Source organism: Erithacus rubecula (genome assembly GCF_903797595.1).
Source record: "Erithacus rubecula genome assembly, chromosome: 3".
Lineage (NCBI taxonomy): Eukaryota > Metazoa > Chordata > Aves > Passeriformes > Muscicapidae > Erithacus > Erithacus rubecula.
Genome location: NC_136689.1, coordinates 32,296,089 through 32,311,705, shown reverse-complemented (window position 1 = coordinate 32,311,705; position 15,617 = coordinate 32,296,089). Strand labels below are relative to the sequence as shown.

Genomic DNA, 15,617 nt, shown 5'->3' with positions numbered 1-15,617 from the left:
GCAGTAATGATAATTTGATTATTTTTAAAAAGCCTCTTGACAGGTGCTAGAAGAGCACAGCTCTATTTGCTACTCAACAGATACCACAGAGGTGACTCAGGGTGATTTACCAGCATTTGGTTATAGGAACATCAAGGCTGGATGCAATCAGGTGATTTTAGTATCATTTCCCAATAGCCATGTTTTATGTTGTCTGATACCCTTCCTACAGAACAAGCAGCTACAGAAACAATTGTGATTACAATAGACCACTGAAGATCACAAATTTCCCTCGGGGTGTAGATTTTCACAGAGTGGTCTCAGAAAGGTTACAGTTTTCCTGAACTGGGTGTTGCAGCACATCAGAGTCCCCATTTAACCAGCTGAATGGGCTGCAGATATCTCTAATCAAAGATTGATTGCTGTCCTTCCCAACACTAACCAGCTACTCTCCTACTCTACTTGGATAAGAAATGGCAGTGAATGTCCTACCAGCAAGAACCGGCAAGATGCCCACTCTAACAATCCTCTGTTCTCTTTCTAGATAGGTCCAAGCTGCATTATGCTGCCAGACTATCCCATCCTAGCATTTGCAGATTCACTTCAGTATCCAAATAATCCCATGTGGGAATTCCCAAAGTTTAAAGTGATCTTTCTTTTCAAGATTGTGTGAGCAAAGCTATTGAAAAGTCATCTGATATTCAAAGCAGCAAACAGGGATTATGGTACCTGAATTTCCTGTTGTCTGTGTGAAGTGAATCACTGAATTTCAGTCCTGTTCTCTACCTATTAAATGAGGATTTCCTCAATTCTTTCCCTGTTTATTTAAGCTGCTCTGTCTCTTACCATGTGTTTGTACAGTGCTTGACCTAGTCAAGTCACTTCTCAACACTGTCATCTTGTAGGTACTGCTCATAATCCAGACAGCTGCCCAGGCTACTGGTGCCAGGCTGCACAGACTTGCTCAGAGCAGGATTAGACAGGATGAGTGCAATGCCTCATCTCCTCCAGAGACCTGCTGAAGAACGGGTGCAGTTCCACCAGCCAGCATTAGGGCAGCAGAGGAAGGACAGAGGCCTGCTCGACTGAGGAGTAAGGCTTTTATGTTATAACACCATATAAGCTGAAATAGATCTCTCACCCTTGCCTCTTCAGCCTTGACACTCCATGAACTCCATGAAAGCTGTAACTATGGCTGTATTTGCATCAGGTCCATAAAAATTCCTCTCCATATTGGGAGCAACTGCTCTGGGGATTATAAGTAAGAAGCAAAGATAAGGCTCTGCTGTGCTTACAAAGAAATAGCAAAGTTTTCAGGTGCTTCTTTACTTCAACTTGGAGAATGAAATGATTTGCTTTTGAAAGGGATGGTATCTGTTGTTAAAGATATGAGGCCTCTCTGCAGTACAGCTCATTTTGTTTCTGGCAAGTGTTGTTTTGTGAATGACTTAAGGACTGTGACTGCTGATAATGTATTGGCTCTTCCTTTCATTATACTGGGTAACAGACATCCACTCACATGGCTTCAGTCCAGAGACTGAGTCCAGGAGTCCTGTCCACAGTCAAGGGTAGAACTGAGAGAAACAAAAAGTGCTCACTGACTGCAGATGGAGGGATGAAGATTAACAAATGTCTTGTTCATTTCGAAGCTTTGGTTTTGCACTTAAATGTGGTCTCCATTCTTCAACAAATGTCTGCTGCCTGCTGCTATTGGTTTCACACAATTTCAACACTCTGGCCCGGTGAAAGCTTGAGGTTAGGGCCTCTCTGGTGACTGCTAATGATTAACATTTTATCTCAACTCTGACTTACCACAGGTCTGAAAAACACAGGAACACATACATGTTTTATATGCCAGACTGCTGTGTCTTCAATCAATCCTCAGCAAGAACTCAGAGATGAATGATTTGCAGGGAGTGCAGTGATGCTAACATTAAAATCCTTGTATCTACAGTTGTGCTGTGATGAAAGACTGCAGATATCAGTGTCCCTAAGCAGAAGGGCAGGCTCTTTAAGTGACCCTCAGCAGGCACAATCTCAGATTTAGTAACTAGCTTTCACAGAATGACCTATGGCTTCAGAGTCTTTCTATCAGTAAACCAGGAGGAAGGGATATAACCATTTGTCCTCTTTAAAGCTTTCTCATGCTTCCTCTGAAGGTCAGTCTGGGGTTGCATCTACTCATGTGCTGAATGTATCATATCTTTATCATATACCATCTGAAATACAAAATCTTCAAAGTATGAAGACTTCCTTAAACAGATTCTTTCTGTTTACTATATGTCCATGATTATTTTTTCCTCACATTAGGAGGTATTATTTGTTTGACTTTTCCAGGAGTAGAGAGGCCTTGAATCAAATTATTAAATTAGAAAAAAAAATTAGTATGTTCATAGTGTCTGAACACTGCTGCTTCAGCTCCCTAGAGTCCTGCCTGGACTCTTAATCTTCTATGACCAGTCCTGGTAGAGGTGAAAAGGAAGATGAAAGAGAGATGAAAACTGAAGAGCTTACTCTTGCAGCACTTCAGCTATTGGCTCTAGTACTGCCTCCATTCACTGGAATTCAGTAACACAATTAAAATCTCAGCTAAACAATCTGTTCCTCCACAGGTTCGTTTATTTGCATTCCTTACTTTGTTTAAAGCCTGCTAAGTAGTGTGTTAAGTAGTGTGGTGTGGCCATGAGAGCCAGGGAAGAGGAAATCCATATTCTGATAAAATATTGAAATACTGTGATGTCAACAAAAGGCTTAAAAAATTATGCATTTAAAAATTACTATTCTGGCAGGGTTTTGTGTGAGTTTACAATCCTAGCGTTAGAAGCTGTGCCTCATTCTCTGAATGGCTTCTCTTTTTCAATACTATGGAATTGGAATGTGTGATGTGGTTTGTTTGAATCATATTCCCTGGAAGAGGAAATCAAAAACGATTTTGCAGGGACAGGTTTTATAAGGTCTTCAAAGTTGTTTCCCTCCAAGAATTGAAACCTAGGATGTGAAAGAAAGCTTTCTGCCTAGTACCCCTGTGATTAGCTTTCAAATCAATTTTCAAGGGACTTAGCATTTAACATTTAGCAAGCAGTAGGCCTAATCTTGCATTCACTGAAGTAATTTTGAGATTTACTGTTAACTTAAAAAGAAGGCATGGTGAGCTGATAAGATTTTAAAAGTCTGGACTACAGCTGAGCAAGGAGATGAAATTACTCCTCCCCACCCACACAGTGTTTGTCTTCCCTGAAACATTCTTTCATCATCCTCTGGTTTGTTTCTTCTTCCCTTTTTCATCTCATCATAAATACAAACCTGGGAGGGCTTGTATTATATATAAATACAATCCTATAATAAGGGTTGGCTTTCCTTTTGCTATAACACACTGTAATAGGCTCAGATTTCACATTGAACCTCTTAAGTATTGTAACTGAGAAGAATAATTATCCTTTTTTTTTTCTTTTCTTTAATTTGGCTTAGGTTTTAGCTGCAACAACTATCCAGTATTTAAATATACAATGCCCAGCATTTCTCAATGGAAGAGACTGAAACCTTCATGCCACAGTTCAGGCTAGCTGGTGAAACTGTCCATGGCCCTTGGGGGAAAGACTGAAACTCTGTAGTTCTTATCACTGGCAGCCAAACAACTCTGTTTGCACTTGAGAAAAATCCAATCTAGAATGCTTAGCTCTCATTCATGTTCTGCTGACTGAAGTTTACTTTTCATACCAGAAATCAAAGCAAAGGAGTATTTGCTCTTTCCATTCCCTCCTGGAAAGCTGATTTTTAACACCCTCTTGCTTCAAAACAAAATGTAATATATTGGTCAAAATCCAAGCATGCACAGGGACTGGATGCAGTTGCCACACATCTGGCAAAGCTGTAGGACCTGCTATTTCAGGGTTTTCATGTACTACACTTGGGAGTGCTGTTGTGTTGGAATAGGGGCAAACACACGTAAGCCTTAGCTCAAATCTCCTAGTGCCTGGGAAGTCTCCAAATGAAAAGCCACTCAGAACTATGACCTTCTTTGCAAGCAAAGAATTGGGTCATATATAATTCTGAATTATATAAATTCAAATTAAATTAAAATTGATGTTTTATTTTGCTGGGTTGTATTAAGTATTTCATTATGCACTTCAGATGCCTGTTGACTAAAAAGACAGGTTAAAGATCCAGCCAGTGCCACACAGTTTTTCAAAACTCACAAATGCCTCACAACTATAGAGCTAAAATGAAGTGCTTAGGAAAGACTTGGGGTAGAAGTGAAGCAAGCACTGCAGACAATGAGACCAATGGAGTGCACAGATGCTCAGTAGGCTTTACCAGTTTTCTGTGATTTAAAAAGACAAAGTTAATTTATCTGTTAAAACATGTATATGTTGTTTTTCTTCAGGAGCATTGTTACAACTATTACAACTATATTTAAGCTCAGTTATCTAAAATTAATAATAAATTGTTTCTTTCTTCAAAAAATGAAAATAAACCCCTCCCCTCTATCTAGGGAGCCAGCAGGTCGCTGTTTTCACTCATCTAAGAAAGAGATGCTTTCAGAATGCCAGAGAATAGTTAAAATCCATATTATTTGTTCTGTATGTGACCAGGAGTTATAAGCAGCATTCACAAGCTCCTATCATTAGGAGCACTGATAAATTACCAAACAGTGGTTGGAGAACATCAAACAAATTGTTTGTGGCATATTTCATTGTCTCAGTGGGGACTTCTCTCAGCTGTTGCCTCTGAGCACCAGGCTCAAGCAGCTGTGACATTATCACTGTACTACCTACATTATTATACACTAAAGCAGAGACTTTAGATTTTTCACAGTCCTCCTGGGAGCTTAGGCATATCTCCCATAAAATTTTATTTCCATACAGTGCAATCTCTGTGAAATCTGTTTCTATTACTGCTGTGCCTTTTTAGGAGAGACGAGCAACTGAATTTCCTCTTCAAGGTGTGCACTTAACTTGATTTACACAAAGTTATTACAGACCAAGAGCCTGCTCGTTCTCACAGTGAACCTTGTATATTGGATGGGCATTACCTCTCAGTTGTTGCTAAAATGGTGGGAACACATCCAAGAGCCAGCTGTGCACACCACACAGGCACAGCCACAGGAGCAGGCTAGTCCCTGCAAATTAGTGGAGCTTCAGTGCTTTGTCTGCTATGACTGTCTGAAACGCACGCATGGCAGATTTCAGTGCACTGTATTTGGCATTTAAGCACTTCATTAAGCACATGCTAACTCTGACTCTGTGAGCTGAGTGCTGTGTGCTTCCTCCTGTCCTGGCACTTCCTTTTGGATATATGCAGCATCTGAAGAACAAAGCATAGCTTTTAAATAAGTAACTGTAGCAAGCAGATGGATTGTTAGGAAATAACTGGCTTAAATGAATGTTTCATCCCATAAACACTTAGTCAGAAGCTTCAGTCAGAACTTGTAACTCTTTTTTCCACTACAGTAAATCAACTGAGATACAAATTTATCAAAGAAAAGCCTTCTTTGTTCTGATGTCCAAGGTCTGTTTATTTTTCTTATCTATTACAATTCCAGCAAATGTCAGCACCTTTATACATGTTAAACAGTTCTACAATATTTATAAAGTTTTTCAGAAAAGTATCTAAGAGCAGTTTTTTCTTTCCTTCATTGTTACTCTGTGCTAGCAATATCTCAAACAGCAGTAGTTATGTTACCAACATTTCCATTGTTATTCTGAAGCTGAGAAAATACCCTCACATATTAAATCCATCTATACAGGGGCAAAATAAAACATGCTGCTCTTATATTTGTAATTGTAGTACTTTTAATGAGAGCAAACTGCTCTCATCATATTAAAAATGATATATTTAAAAACTCTGAAACCCTTTTCAAAGGAAGCAATGTTAAAAGACAGCAGCTGATAGTGAAATCTCAGCTTGATAGAATTTTAAACTGTTTAGAATCACTCTGGCATACAAAAAAAAAAAAAAAAAAAAAAAAAAAAAAAAAGGCTTTTCTGGGGGAAAATAAAAAACTGGGGGGAAAAAAATATATTGGAAGCCATTTTCTTAACTGGTAAGATTTTCAAACAGTAGCATTGAGTAGCATTGAATTCTCAGCAAAAGAGTGTGATGACTCAAGTCAGTAGTTCCAGAGGGAAAAATCCCTATAAAAGCAGAAGTGCTGTCACAAATCTGGGGTAGGAGGTGGGGAACCTGTTGCTGAGGTGAATGTAAGTCTTTGATCAGCATACAACCATCGAAGAAAACGTGCAAGCCAAGGCTTGCTTGTTTGTAGTATCACACACTGAACACTAGAATTGCTCATGGTGCAGAAGTCTTACATAATAAAAGATTAAAGTAGGAGGTATTTTGTCCATTTATTAAATAAACATATTTGCTGGGGTTTTTTAGCACCAGCTTCTTAGTGAAGTGGGGGTAGAAATCAGGGGCTCCTGACAAAAAAAAAAAAAACAACAAAAAACAAAAAAACCCTCTTTTTCTATTCTTTTAAACTGCCCCATAACATGTCCTGTGTCCGGATTTGGATTTTGTAACTATAAACTTTGTATCATATGAAGAGGGGCTCTATGCTAAGCCCTTATTAATTTCACTCTGCTATTAAATGCACACTCTGTAGCTGAGAGTTTTGTGATACAAATCCTTAACATAAAGATGCTGTTTGGGACAACCCTTCTGCTGTCCCACCCTATCATGGAAGGTGCATCACTTGTACAAGCCTGTGTACACAAAGTGGTCAGACCATTCCCCGTGTTCCACAAACATGGAGTCACCACCATTACAGACATCCCATCAGAGGATGAAATAACCAAAATTCATGGAGCTTGGAAGGCAGAGGTTACAATTTCAGTTACCCTGAGCCAACACTTGCTCAGTGTGACTAAGAACATTTATGAGTTAGTACAGCTTGCTTTCAGCTAACATACCTAAATAGAATTGAAGATGCAACAAAGGCAGTATCAAAGAGGCTTTTTGTTTAGAGGCTTTTGTTAGCCTGCTATGTGGCATTATGTTTATTTATGAAAATGAAAGTAGCAAAACATAGATGTTAGACCTCATGTGAAGATACATATGAAATGACAGTACATTTAATTAACTGGTCTAATCAGAGTGGTAACTTAAATTGTAACACAGCAACTCCATCTCCTACTGCTCTAAGCTTATTTATTGTGAGGAAATAAATTAGATTTTCTACCACCAACTACTTTTTAATAATCAAAGCAAAGTCATGCAGCTTGTAAGTTATCATAAAAGAATTCAGCAGATGTAGCAAAGATGATAAAAGGCTTCTTTGTGCAAAACATTTTATGCATCAATTTAAGAGATAGTCTTAAGAGTAAAACCTCATGTGTTGCCATTTGTCAGCTATTTCATTCTTACTGCTCACAGTCAAGGTGGTTCTCATGGAGAAACAGCTATAATATTTTATGTACCATGTAACAACTCAAAGCAATACTTTCAGAACCATGTAACAATTCAAAGCAGGATTTTTTAGCCCTAATTTGAGATCTTCTGAGTTGAAGAGAGGTAACTTCAATTTTTGAATGTATAACCAGTTGGTTACTGTAATAATAAATATTATTGCTATTACACAAACATTAATACATATTAGCCCAGCCTAGGTTTGCCATGTCATTGTACTGAAATGCAGCTGATTTTCTCTTTCGTACACATTGAGAAATCTGCTCAATTTCCCCATGCAGCAGTAATAATTGGTGGTGTGAGGTTGCTAACACATCTCTCATGAAGATGGGATGCTGGGATCCCTGCTCTGTGATGCAGCTCCTTCCTATCCCTCCTTCAGTTTTTGCTCATATTTGCTGCTGTCTTTTACTGTTCTTTAGTTCTGGCCATATCCCTCTGCATCTGCAGTATATGGCCTCAAGATCATTTGTCTGATGTTTCATTTTTCATTTGATTTGAATCAAATTTGCTACACACAACACGTGGTGCTATTAAAAAACAACTCTAAGGTGATTAGCTATTGAACTGGATAATAAATGACATTAGCCTGTTCTTCAGAATGATGACATTTAATGTAAACAAAAGGAATATTGTGTTTATCTGTCCAGAGAAATTCAAGCCCACTATCTTTGCTTTGGAAGGAATTTCTCATCTGCTGCATCACTAGATGTGGTTGTATAACAACAGTCATACCTACTTGAGTGGAATTTAACTTTAAAATGACCAGCACTAATGAAAGCTCTGATTTAATGTCCTGCTACAGTGGAGCTCTCATGAACTGCTAGATTTAATTTCCATGACTTGCTATTTCCATATGAAAGATGATTTCTTGTGAAGAATACATACAGTCTTGCAAGTAGATGTTTGATGATCTTCTGCATTTTTGTTATCTGGGCACTGTGAGACAGCTCCTGCAGTGAAGGAGGTGATATATATTAAAATGTAACCTAAGTCTCTGCTGAGTAATATTAAAATTTCCAAGAATCTTATCTTCCCACTGTATGCCAATTCTTTCTTGGCAACACTTCAACCAATTTCATGGTCCATATCACTAATAAGGACTATCTAAGTTTCTCAGAGGCAGTTAATAATTCCAGCATTGGAAGCCTGGCCCTCTCAAACCTGCCCTAAACCAAAATTATCCCTGGGCCATTAAGAAATTAAAAATAAAAAAAATATTAAAAAAAAAAAAAAGAAAGAAACAAGAAAAAAATAAAAAAAAAATAAAAAAACCAAACTACTTTACCATAGTGAAGAAGCTGCACGTTATGCAGGTACTGCTTCCTTTTCTTGAAACACGATTTGTCCCAGGCCCTGCTCTCTTCTGTGTGGGAAATATTTATAGCATATATGTAAGAAACCTATGTAGAAAATAATATATCACTATTTACACTGGTAAACCACTGGTAAACTGGTATCCAGGAAAGGGGAGAAGGTTTTTAGCCCAGAGAAGCTGAAGTTGCAGTTATTTTCATGAGCTAAGGAGTGCTGAGACAGAAAGAACTCAGATCTGTAGAGATTAGATAGGAAATGAGAAAGTTATCAGTATGTGAAATTACTCCAACACAGAAATTAGGCACCTCCTTATTTTGCATTAAAAATTCTGCACATGGCTCAAGCCTTTCCCCATTGTTTCCTCTTACATGTATCTTGCAGTTATTTTCAGCAGACATCTAAGAACAGCCCACTCCCCCCATTTAGCTACACACTTGAAAAGTACACTTCTTTCTGTACACTTCCTTCATTCAAGACTTCTACAGGATAATCAAAGCCTTGCTTTACCCTTACCTTCAATTACCAGAGGTTGAATGTGTCAACTCTTCTACACTCCCCCTAATTTAGATACCATTACTCCATAACACCTGCCCAGTCTGCACGTTTGACTTCTAAAGCAGCATGAAGTGTATGGGAGGAGTTGATCCACTTGGATTGTTATTTAATAGCTGTTTTGCAGAAGTGCCTACAGGCATTAATTAAGATCAAGGTGCAAAGAAGACTTACAGTGAAAAATAGTCTCAGCCCCAGAGAGATCATAATTGACTTCATAGCAAGTTACAACAGGTAAATGTAATAAATTAACTGTAGGGAGTGTCCAAGCATTTTCTGGAGAGCATGGATTATTTCCATGTGTATATTTACAAATACAGGTATGCTCATGTTGTTGAAGATGTTAATTTCTGTCTAATCTTAAAACGACCTCCCTGATGACATAAAACTCTTTTTCCAAAGAAATGCATCATTTATGAGATTCCTTCTCCATTTACTGTGTTGGATATGCTATCCCTTAGAAAAACACATCTTTATCCCTCCCTTTTCAATAAAATATTATGTATTGGCTGCTTTTCAGCAGAACAAGAGATAAAAACAAGCCTTATGCATTTTATGTTTAAAATCAAAATACCTTCCATAAGGGTAGGATCTAGTTAATATCCACTCTCATGGAATTAATTGTAAAATGCATTATTAGGAAGCTCTGTTAAAGTTTGAACAGATCTTGGTAACAATCAGACATGAAGGTTTAGGAGACCATAATAGGCCTATTTTTCTATTACAAATAGGGGATAGTTAATTTTGGAGGTGGAGATAAAGGTCAATTTGATTTATTTCAGCTCGTCAAGCTGTATGAATAAATCTATTATCAGCAGTAATATTCCTTAAAATGGTATTTTTAGCTGGTTTCCTCCCATTTTGAATTACTAAAACCATCCATGATACAATTAAGGCCCACTTTTCCTGCCACTATAGGTGCTTTTTCTGCTTTTACATACTATAGATGTATGCTGTGCAGTTCTTTATGTTATGCAAAAGTCTGTAAAATACTGCCAAACCAGAAGCCTTACCAGCTGGCCTTAGGGGTAGTAACTTATTCCTCCTTTCCATAGATGTAAAATCACCTTCCTATACCAACAGGCCACTTCCTCTAAAGAGAATCAGCTGCAATATCAGGATGTAAATAACTAACAAAGATAAAAGCAGTGAAATATTAATCTCAGATGTAAGCAAATTAGAATTTTGCTATTTTTAGTAGGACTAGAATGGGTACCTTAATAACATGAAACATTGCCTACAGCACATAGTGTTGTTTTTTTGGGGGTTTTTTGCTATTATATGTCCCTTTACTATTAAATTACTTCTCTTTTACTTAGAATTCTCTGTAATTTAAAATATGAAGTACCATGCTTTCAAAAGGAGAAAAAGAGAAATATGATTGTCTGAATATTCTTGTAAATTAACACTTTTCAGCAGCCACATCAAGAAATCTTTAAGTGCTCTAGACCAAAAGGCAAGACTAATATTGAAAATGCCACTCCTCTTTTACTGAAGCCCAGCTGGTCAAAGATTTGGGTGGCTGCCCAGAGAAGCTGTGGATGCCCATCCCTGCAAGTGTTCAAGGCCAGGTTGGATGGAGCTCTGAGCCACCCGTCTAATGAAATGTGTCCCTGCCCATGCAGTGGGGTCGCAACTAAATGATCTTCAAAGCCTCTTCCAGCCCAAACCATTCTGTGATTATATGACTGTGATACTGAGAACACAAAATATGCACTTGGACTGGCAGACTAGAGTAGCACAACGGCTTTAGCTAACAGTTAAACGTATGTTTTTATCATCAAGATTGATTTATTAACTTTTTATCCAAGGGCTATAGATTATTTCTGCAGCATGCTGTGCTCTGATCCTTCCGTGTGCTATCTTGCCGTGATCCGGGGCAGCAGCACCCACCTGCATCGCCACAGGTGAGCAAACTGCACGGCAAAGTGGAACAGAACCACGGCACAGGTGAGCAAACTGCACGGCAAAGTGGAACAGAACCACGGCACAGGTGAGCAAACTGCACGGCAAAGTGGAACAGAACCATGGCACAGGTGAGCAAACTGCACGGCAAAGTGGAACAGAACCACGGCACAGCAAGAAGGGCTGAGACAGATACTCCCCAGGCCTCCTCTATGCTCTGGAAACAGGAATGCAGTAAACGTTTATCAGACACTCATAATCAGTTCTGGGAAACCTTCACTGCTCAAAGCAGCCTGAGATATGAAAACGCAGGATCACTTAACATATCTCTGTGCTGTGGGAAACCTTTCTTGCCACCCGGCAGGTACCATGGCGTGTTCACTCAGACCCCAGCACTGCCGCGTCCATCACAACGGGATCATACACCACGTTACTCCCGGCCCCTTCCGGTCTGTGTCTCCGGTTTCGCGGGGCCAGGTCACAGGCGGACACAATACGCATGATGAGCGGAGCCGGGCCCGGGGCACTTTTATTTAAGCAGCACGGCCGAGACCGCCCGTGCCGCGCGCGCGCCCGGGGCCCTCAGCGGCGCAGGCGGGCGCGCGCACGGCGCTGCTCCCGCCCCGGCCGGGCCGCGCGCCCCCGGCAGCGGCGCAGGTGCGCGGGGCGGCTCCGCCCGCGGCCGGCAGGGGCGCGCTGCAGTGACAGCGCCCGCGCCCAATGAGAGAGCGCTCTCCGAGAAGGGGCGGGGCAGCGCGGAGCCAGCCCCAGGGCGGCCGGGGCAGGGATGGAGTGACAGACAGCAACAGCGCCCAATGAACGAGCGCTCTGCCGAGAGGGGGCGGGGCGCTGCCGCAGGCGGAGGGCGTGACCGCGCTGCCTTCCCCCGAGCGGCTCCGCCTCCCGTGGGAGGAGGAGGAGCAGCGGGGGCCGTTCAAGGCAGGGCGTGGGCGGAAGGCGGCCCGTTCCCCCGGCCGCGCTCGGCACGAAGCGTTCGGCTGCGGACGGTAGGACTCGGGCTCTCCGTGAGTGGCCGACGCCGCCGGCCAATGGGCGAGGCGGAGCGCGGCTCGCTCGCCGCCCCCCGCGCGCGGCGCGGCCAATGGGAGCGCGCGGGGAGGGGCGCGCGGGGCTAGGCGCGCACTGGGAGGCGCCCGCAGCAGCAGATGCAGGGGAGAGTTACTCGGGCGGCGGCGCCACAGGCGGGAGCGGCAGCTACAGGAGCGGCGGCGGCAGCGAGAGCGGCAGTACTTGCGGCAGCGGGAGCAGCGGCGGCCGCGGGAGAGCAGCGGCAGTAGCGGGAGCAGCGGCGGCGCGTGGCATGGGGTCGCGGGCAGCGCGCGCCTCCCCGCGCTGAGGGAGCAGCGGTAGGCTCGGGGCGCGGCGCGGGGCGGCGGGCGCGCAGGTGCCGGGCGAGCCGCAGTGCCGGGAGCGGCCGCAGCCGCCGGGCGGGGCGGGGGACGTGTGGCGCTCCGCGTCGCGCTGCCCGCGGCCGCCCCCGCAGTCGGGGCGGCGGCGCCGCGGCCGGCGCGTTGCGGCCCCGGTGCCGGCGGAGCGGGCGGTAACGCCGCTTGTGTCGTTGGCAGGATCCGAGCGCCGCCGCGGGAGCCGCCTCTGCTCGTGGCAGCCTGCTGTCACCTTCCCTGCTGGCAATGGGGAATGGACTCTCGGACCAGACGCCGATCCTCTCCAGCCTGCCTTCCTTCCAGAGCTTTCACATCGTCATCCTGGGGCTGGACTGCGCCGGGAAGACGACGGTGCTCTACAGACTGCAGTTCAATGAGTTCGTCAACACGGTCCCCACTAAAGGATTTAATACGGAGAAAATCAAAGTGACGCTGGGCAACTCGAAGACGGTCACTTTCCACTTCTGGGATGTGGGCGGCCAGGAGAAGCTGAGGCCGCTGTGGAAGTCGTACACGAGGTGCACCGATGGCATCGTGTTTGTGGTGGACTCGGTCGACGTTGAGAGGATGGAGGAGGCCAAAACAGAACTTCATAAGATCACTAGGATATCTGAGAATCAAGGAGTGCCTGTCCTTATCATTGCTAACAAGCAGGACCTGAGGAACTCTCTCTCCCTTTCTGAAATCGAGAAAATGTTAGCGATGAGTGAGCTGAGTTCTTCAACGCCGTGGCATTTGCAGCCTACCTGTGCAATCATTGGAGACGGACTTAAAGAGGGACTGGAGAAACTACATGATATGATAATTAAGCGAAGGAAAATGTTGAGGCAGCAGAAAAAGAAGAGATGAGTTCTTTTTTGACCATTCTATTTTAGAGTAGTTCCATGGTCAAAATTTGACGTAAGACAGCTTCCAAACCCAGGCCTGCCTGTTTGGATGCCGTTAAGCTTAGTTACATTAAACAAGCAGTTGCACAACCTTGCTGTGTGCAGGAAGGCTGTGCAGTTGTGGATTTTTATTTTTTTTTTTTAAACTAGTCTCTTCTGAGTTTTTTGGCTCTGTATTATTTCAGAAGCCCTAATAGATGATGTAATGCTATCAGGAAATGGATGGGTGGGTATATGTGACATGGATGTCTAAATAGCCAAATAAAACGAGGGTTTTCTGCTTAGTGTTGTACTCATATGTTTGAGGGTGCCCTCTGCAAGCAATTTGCGTTGAAGGTGTTCTGTGTTTTTAAATTTCTGATGCTCGTAAGTGGAGTGCTTAGGTGAACATTATACAGCTTTAAAAACATGTATGAAGCTAGTAACCCATAATTTTGTTGAGGCTGGTTTTTTTACCTTGTTTGAGGATTTCTATGAAAGCTTGGCTACACGTGTAGGTTTTTTTAATTTGGCACTTTCTGAAATTGAATTATGTTCAGTTCAAACACTTAAAATTTTAAGTGCTTTGGATTCTTCAACTGGTAAAAGAAAGACTTTGAAAAGTAAAAACTGTAAACAACACGATGGAGCATGAAAAAGTGGTTTCCCAACATATAGCATGTTTTTTGGTATGTAAGGTTTTTAATTTTTAGAAGTAGCCATTCATCATTATACAGTGCTAATCAGGTTTAAACTGTTACTCAAAATTAGTAATTTATTTCTGAATGGTGAGTATTACATCCTCCTAGTATCAAAAGTCAATGAATTGCAGTAAAGGAGCTATAAAGAACAACTGTGGCTGCTATGGTTCTAACCAGTGCAGCATTCTTTGCCCTATTGGTGACTTTCCTGGCAACATAACATACTTATAATGAAGTAAAGATGGAGTTAAAATTAGCAGAGCACATCTTGTATCTCCCCAAAATAACCCATTTTATTAAAGTGGTATTGCTATGTCACTTTCAACGTATGCTTTTTTTGTTGTGACTCTCACAGTATTTTGTGGTTAGGATTGTAATAATGCTTTATACACTCAAAACATTAGACACTACCAGGGGCGGGGGTGGGTGGGAGGGAAAGGGGGAAGAAGATTTTCAAGATGGGCCTGTGTTCTGCTTTAATTATGCTTTAAGCTGTTCTTGTTTACAGAGTGTGCAAACAGTGTTAACTGGGCAGGATAGTGCTTGACAGAAAAGGGAGGGTAGTTTTTCTTACTGGTACAGAGCTTCAAGTGACTCTTTAGATACTTGGTTAGCAATTAAAAGGGCTAAAGCAGAGCCTGGAATTTTAAGACTAACTTTAGTGGTGCTGTAGAAATTCATCAGAATGTTAGATTATCATTAAATTTTTTTGTTGGAAATGCTAGATTTTAAAAAAAGTTAAAAATAGCAAAATCAATTTCATCCTCTCAACCAGCAAAGTAACACATTTTTCTTACCTGCTGCCATGTATCAGGAGGATGACAGCTACAAACCTGAATGTCAATTGATGTAATTTAGCTATGTTGAGGAAAAAAAAAAAAATAATCAAACTTTTTAACCAGCAGCTGTTTGACCAGGAGGTAACCAAAAATGCACTTTAGTGTCTTTGATAACTGAAAGTGACAGCTGTTTGTTTTTTTTATGACATCTTGGTCCTTTTTGAATAAACTGAAGTAGCTTCCAGTGGAGCTTTTGTATGTTGGTTATATATGTACCTGCACTGGTGACATTGTAAGTCACTTACTCAAGTAATGTCTATATTTATAGAAATGTGGATGACTTCTTAAACCTCAATAAACAATTGAAAACAAGCCTGCAGAGAGAAGGTGTCTGACTTCTTGTGCTGCAATGGTACATTGTTATCAACCTCTGTGCATGTAGTTCTGCTGTTACTCAAATCAGTATTTCTGTTAAATAACCAGAGTCTTAAAATATGGTGAGGCTTATAAATGTCACGGTGTTAGAAATTGTAGGTATCTCACTGAAAACTTTGGACCAACAGTATGTCTTTATATTCATGGAAAAAAGCAATGAGTGGAATGTGTTCATATGGCAAGCTTCTAATTAGTTTCAGGATCCATGCATAGACGAGAAAAACTTTGTTTAGCCTGCAAATGAAAATGGCTAAGTTTGGGCAAGAA

The 15,617-nt window shown here is 41.8% G+C and overlaps 1 protein-coding gene across 1 annotated transcript; it reads left to right on the top strand.

The window, feature by feature from the left end:
* Positions 1-12,373: 12,373 nt before the first annotated feature.
* ARL4A (ARF like GTPase 4A) lies at positions 12,374-15,287 on the top strand. Its single transcript, XM_079301546.1, has 3 exons — positions 12,374-12,439; positions 12,478-12,530; positions 12,750-15,287. Exon 3 carries the CDS (start codon positions 12,816-12,818, stop codon positions 13,416-13,418), a length of 603 nt encoding a protein of 200 aa, XP_079157672.1. The 5' UTR covers positions 12,374-12,439; positions 12,478-12,530; positions 12,750-12,815; the 3' UTR covers positions 13,419-15,287.
* The last annotated feature ends 330 nt before the right edge of the window (positions 15,288-15,617 follow it).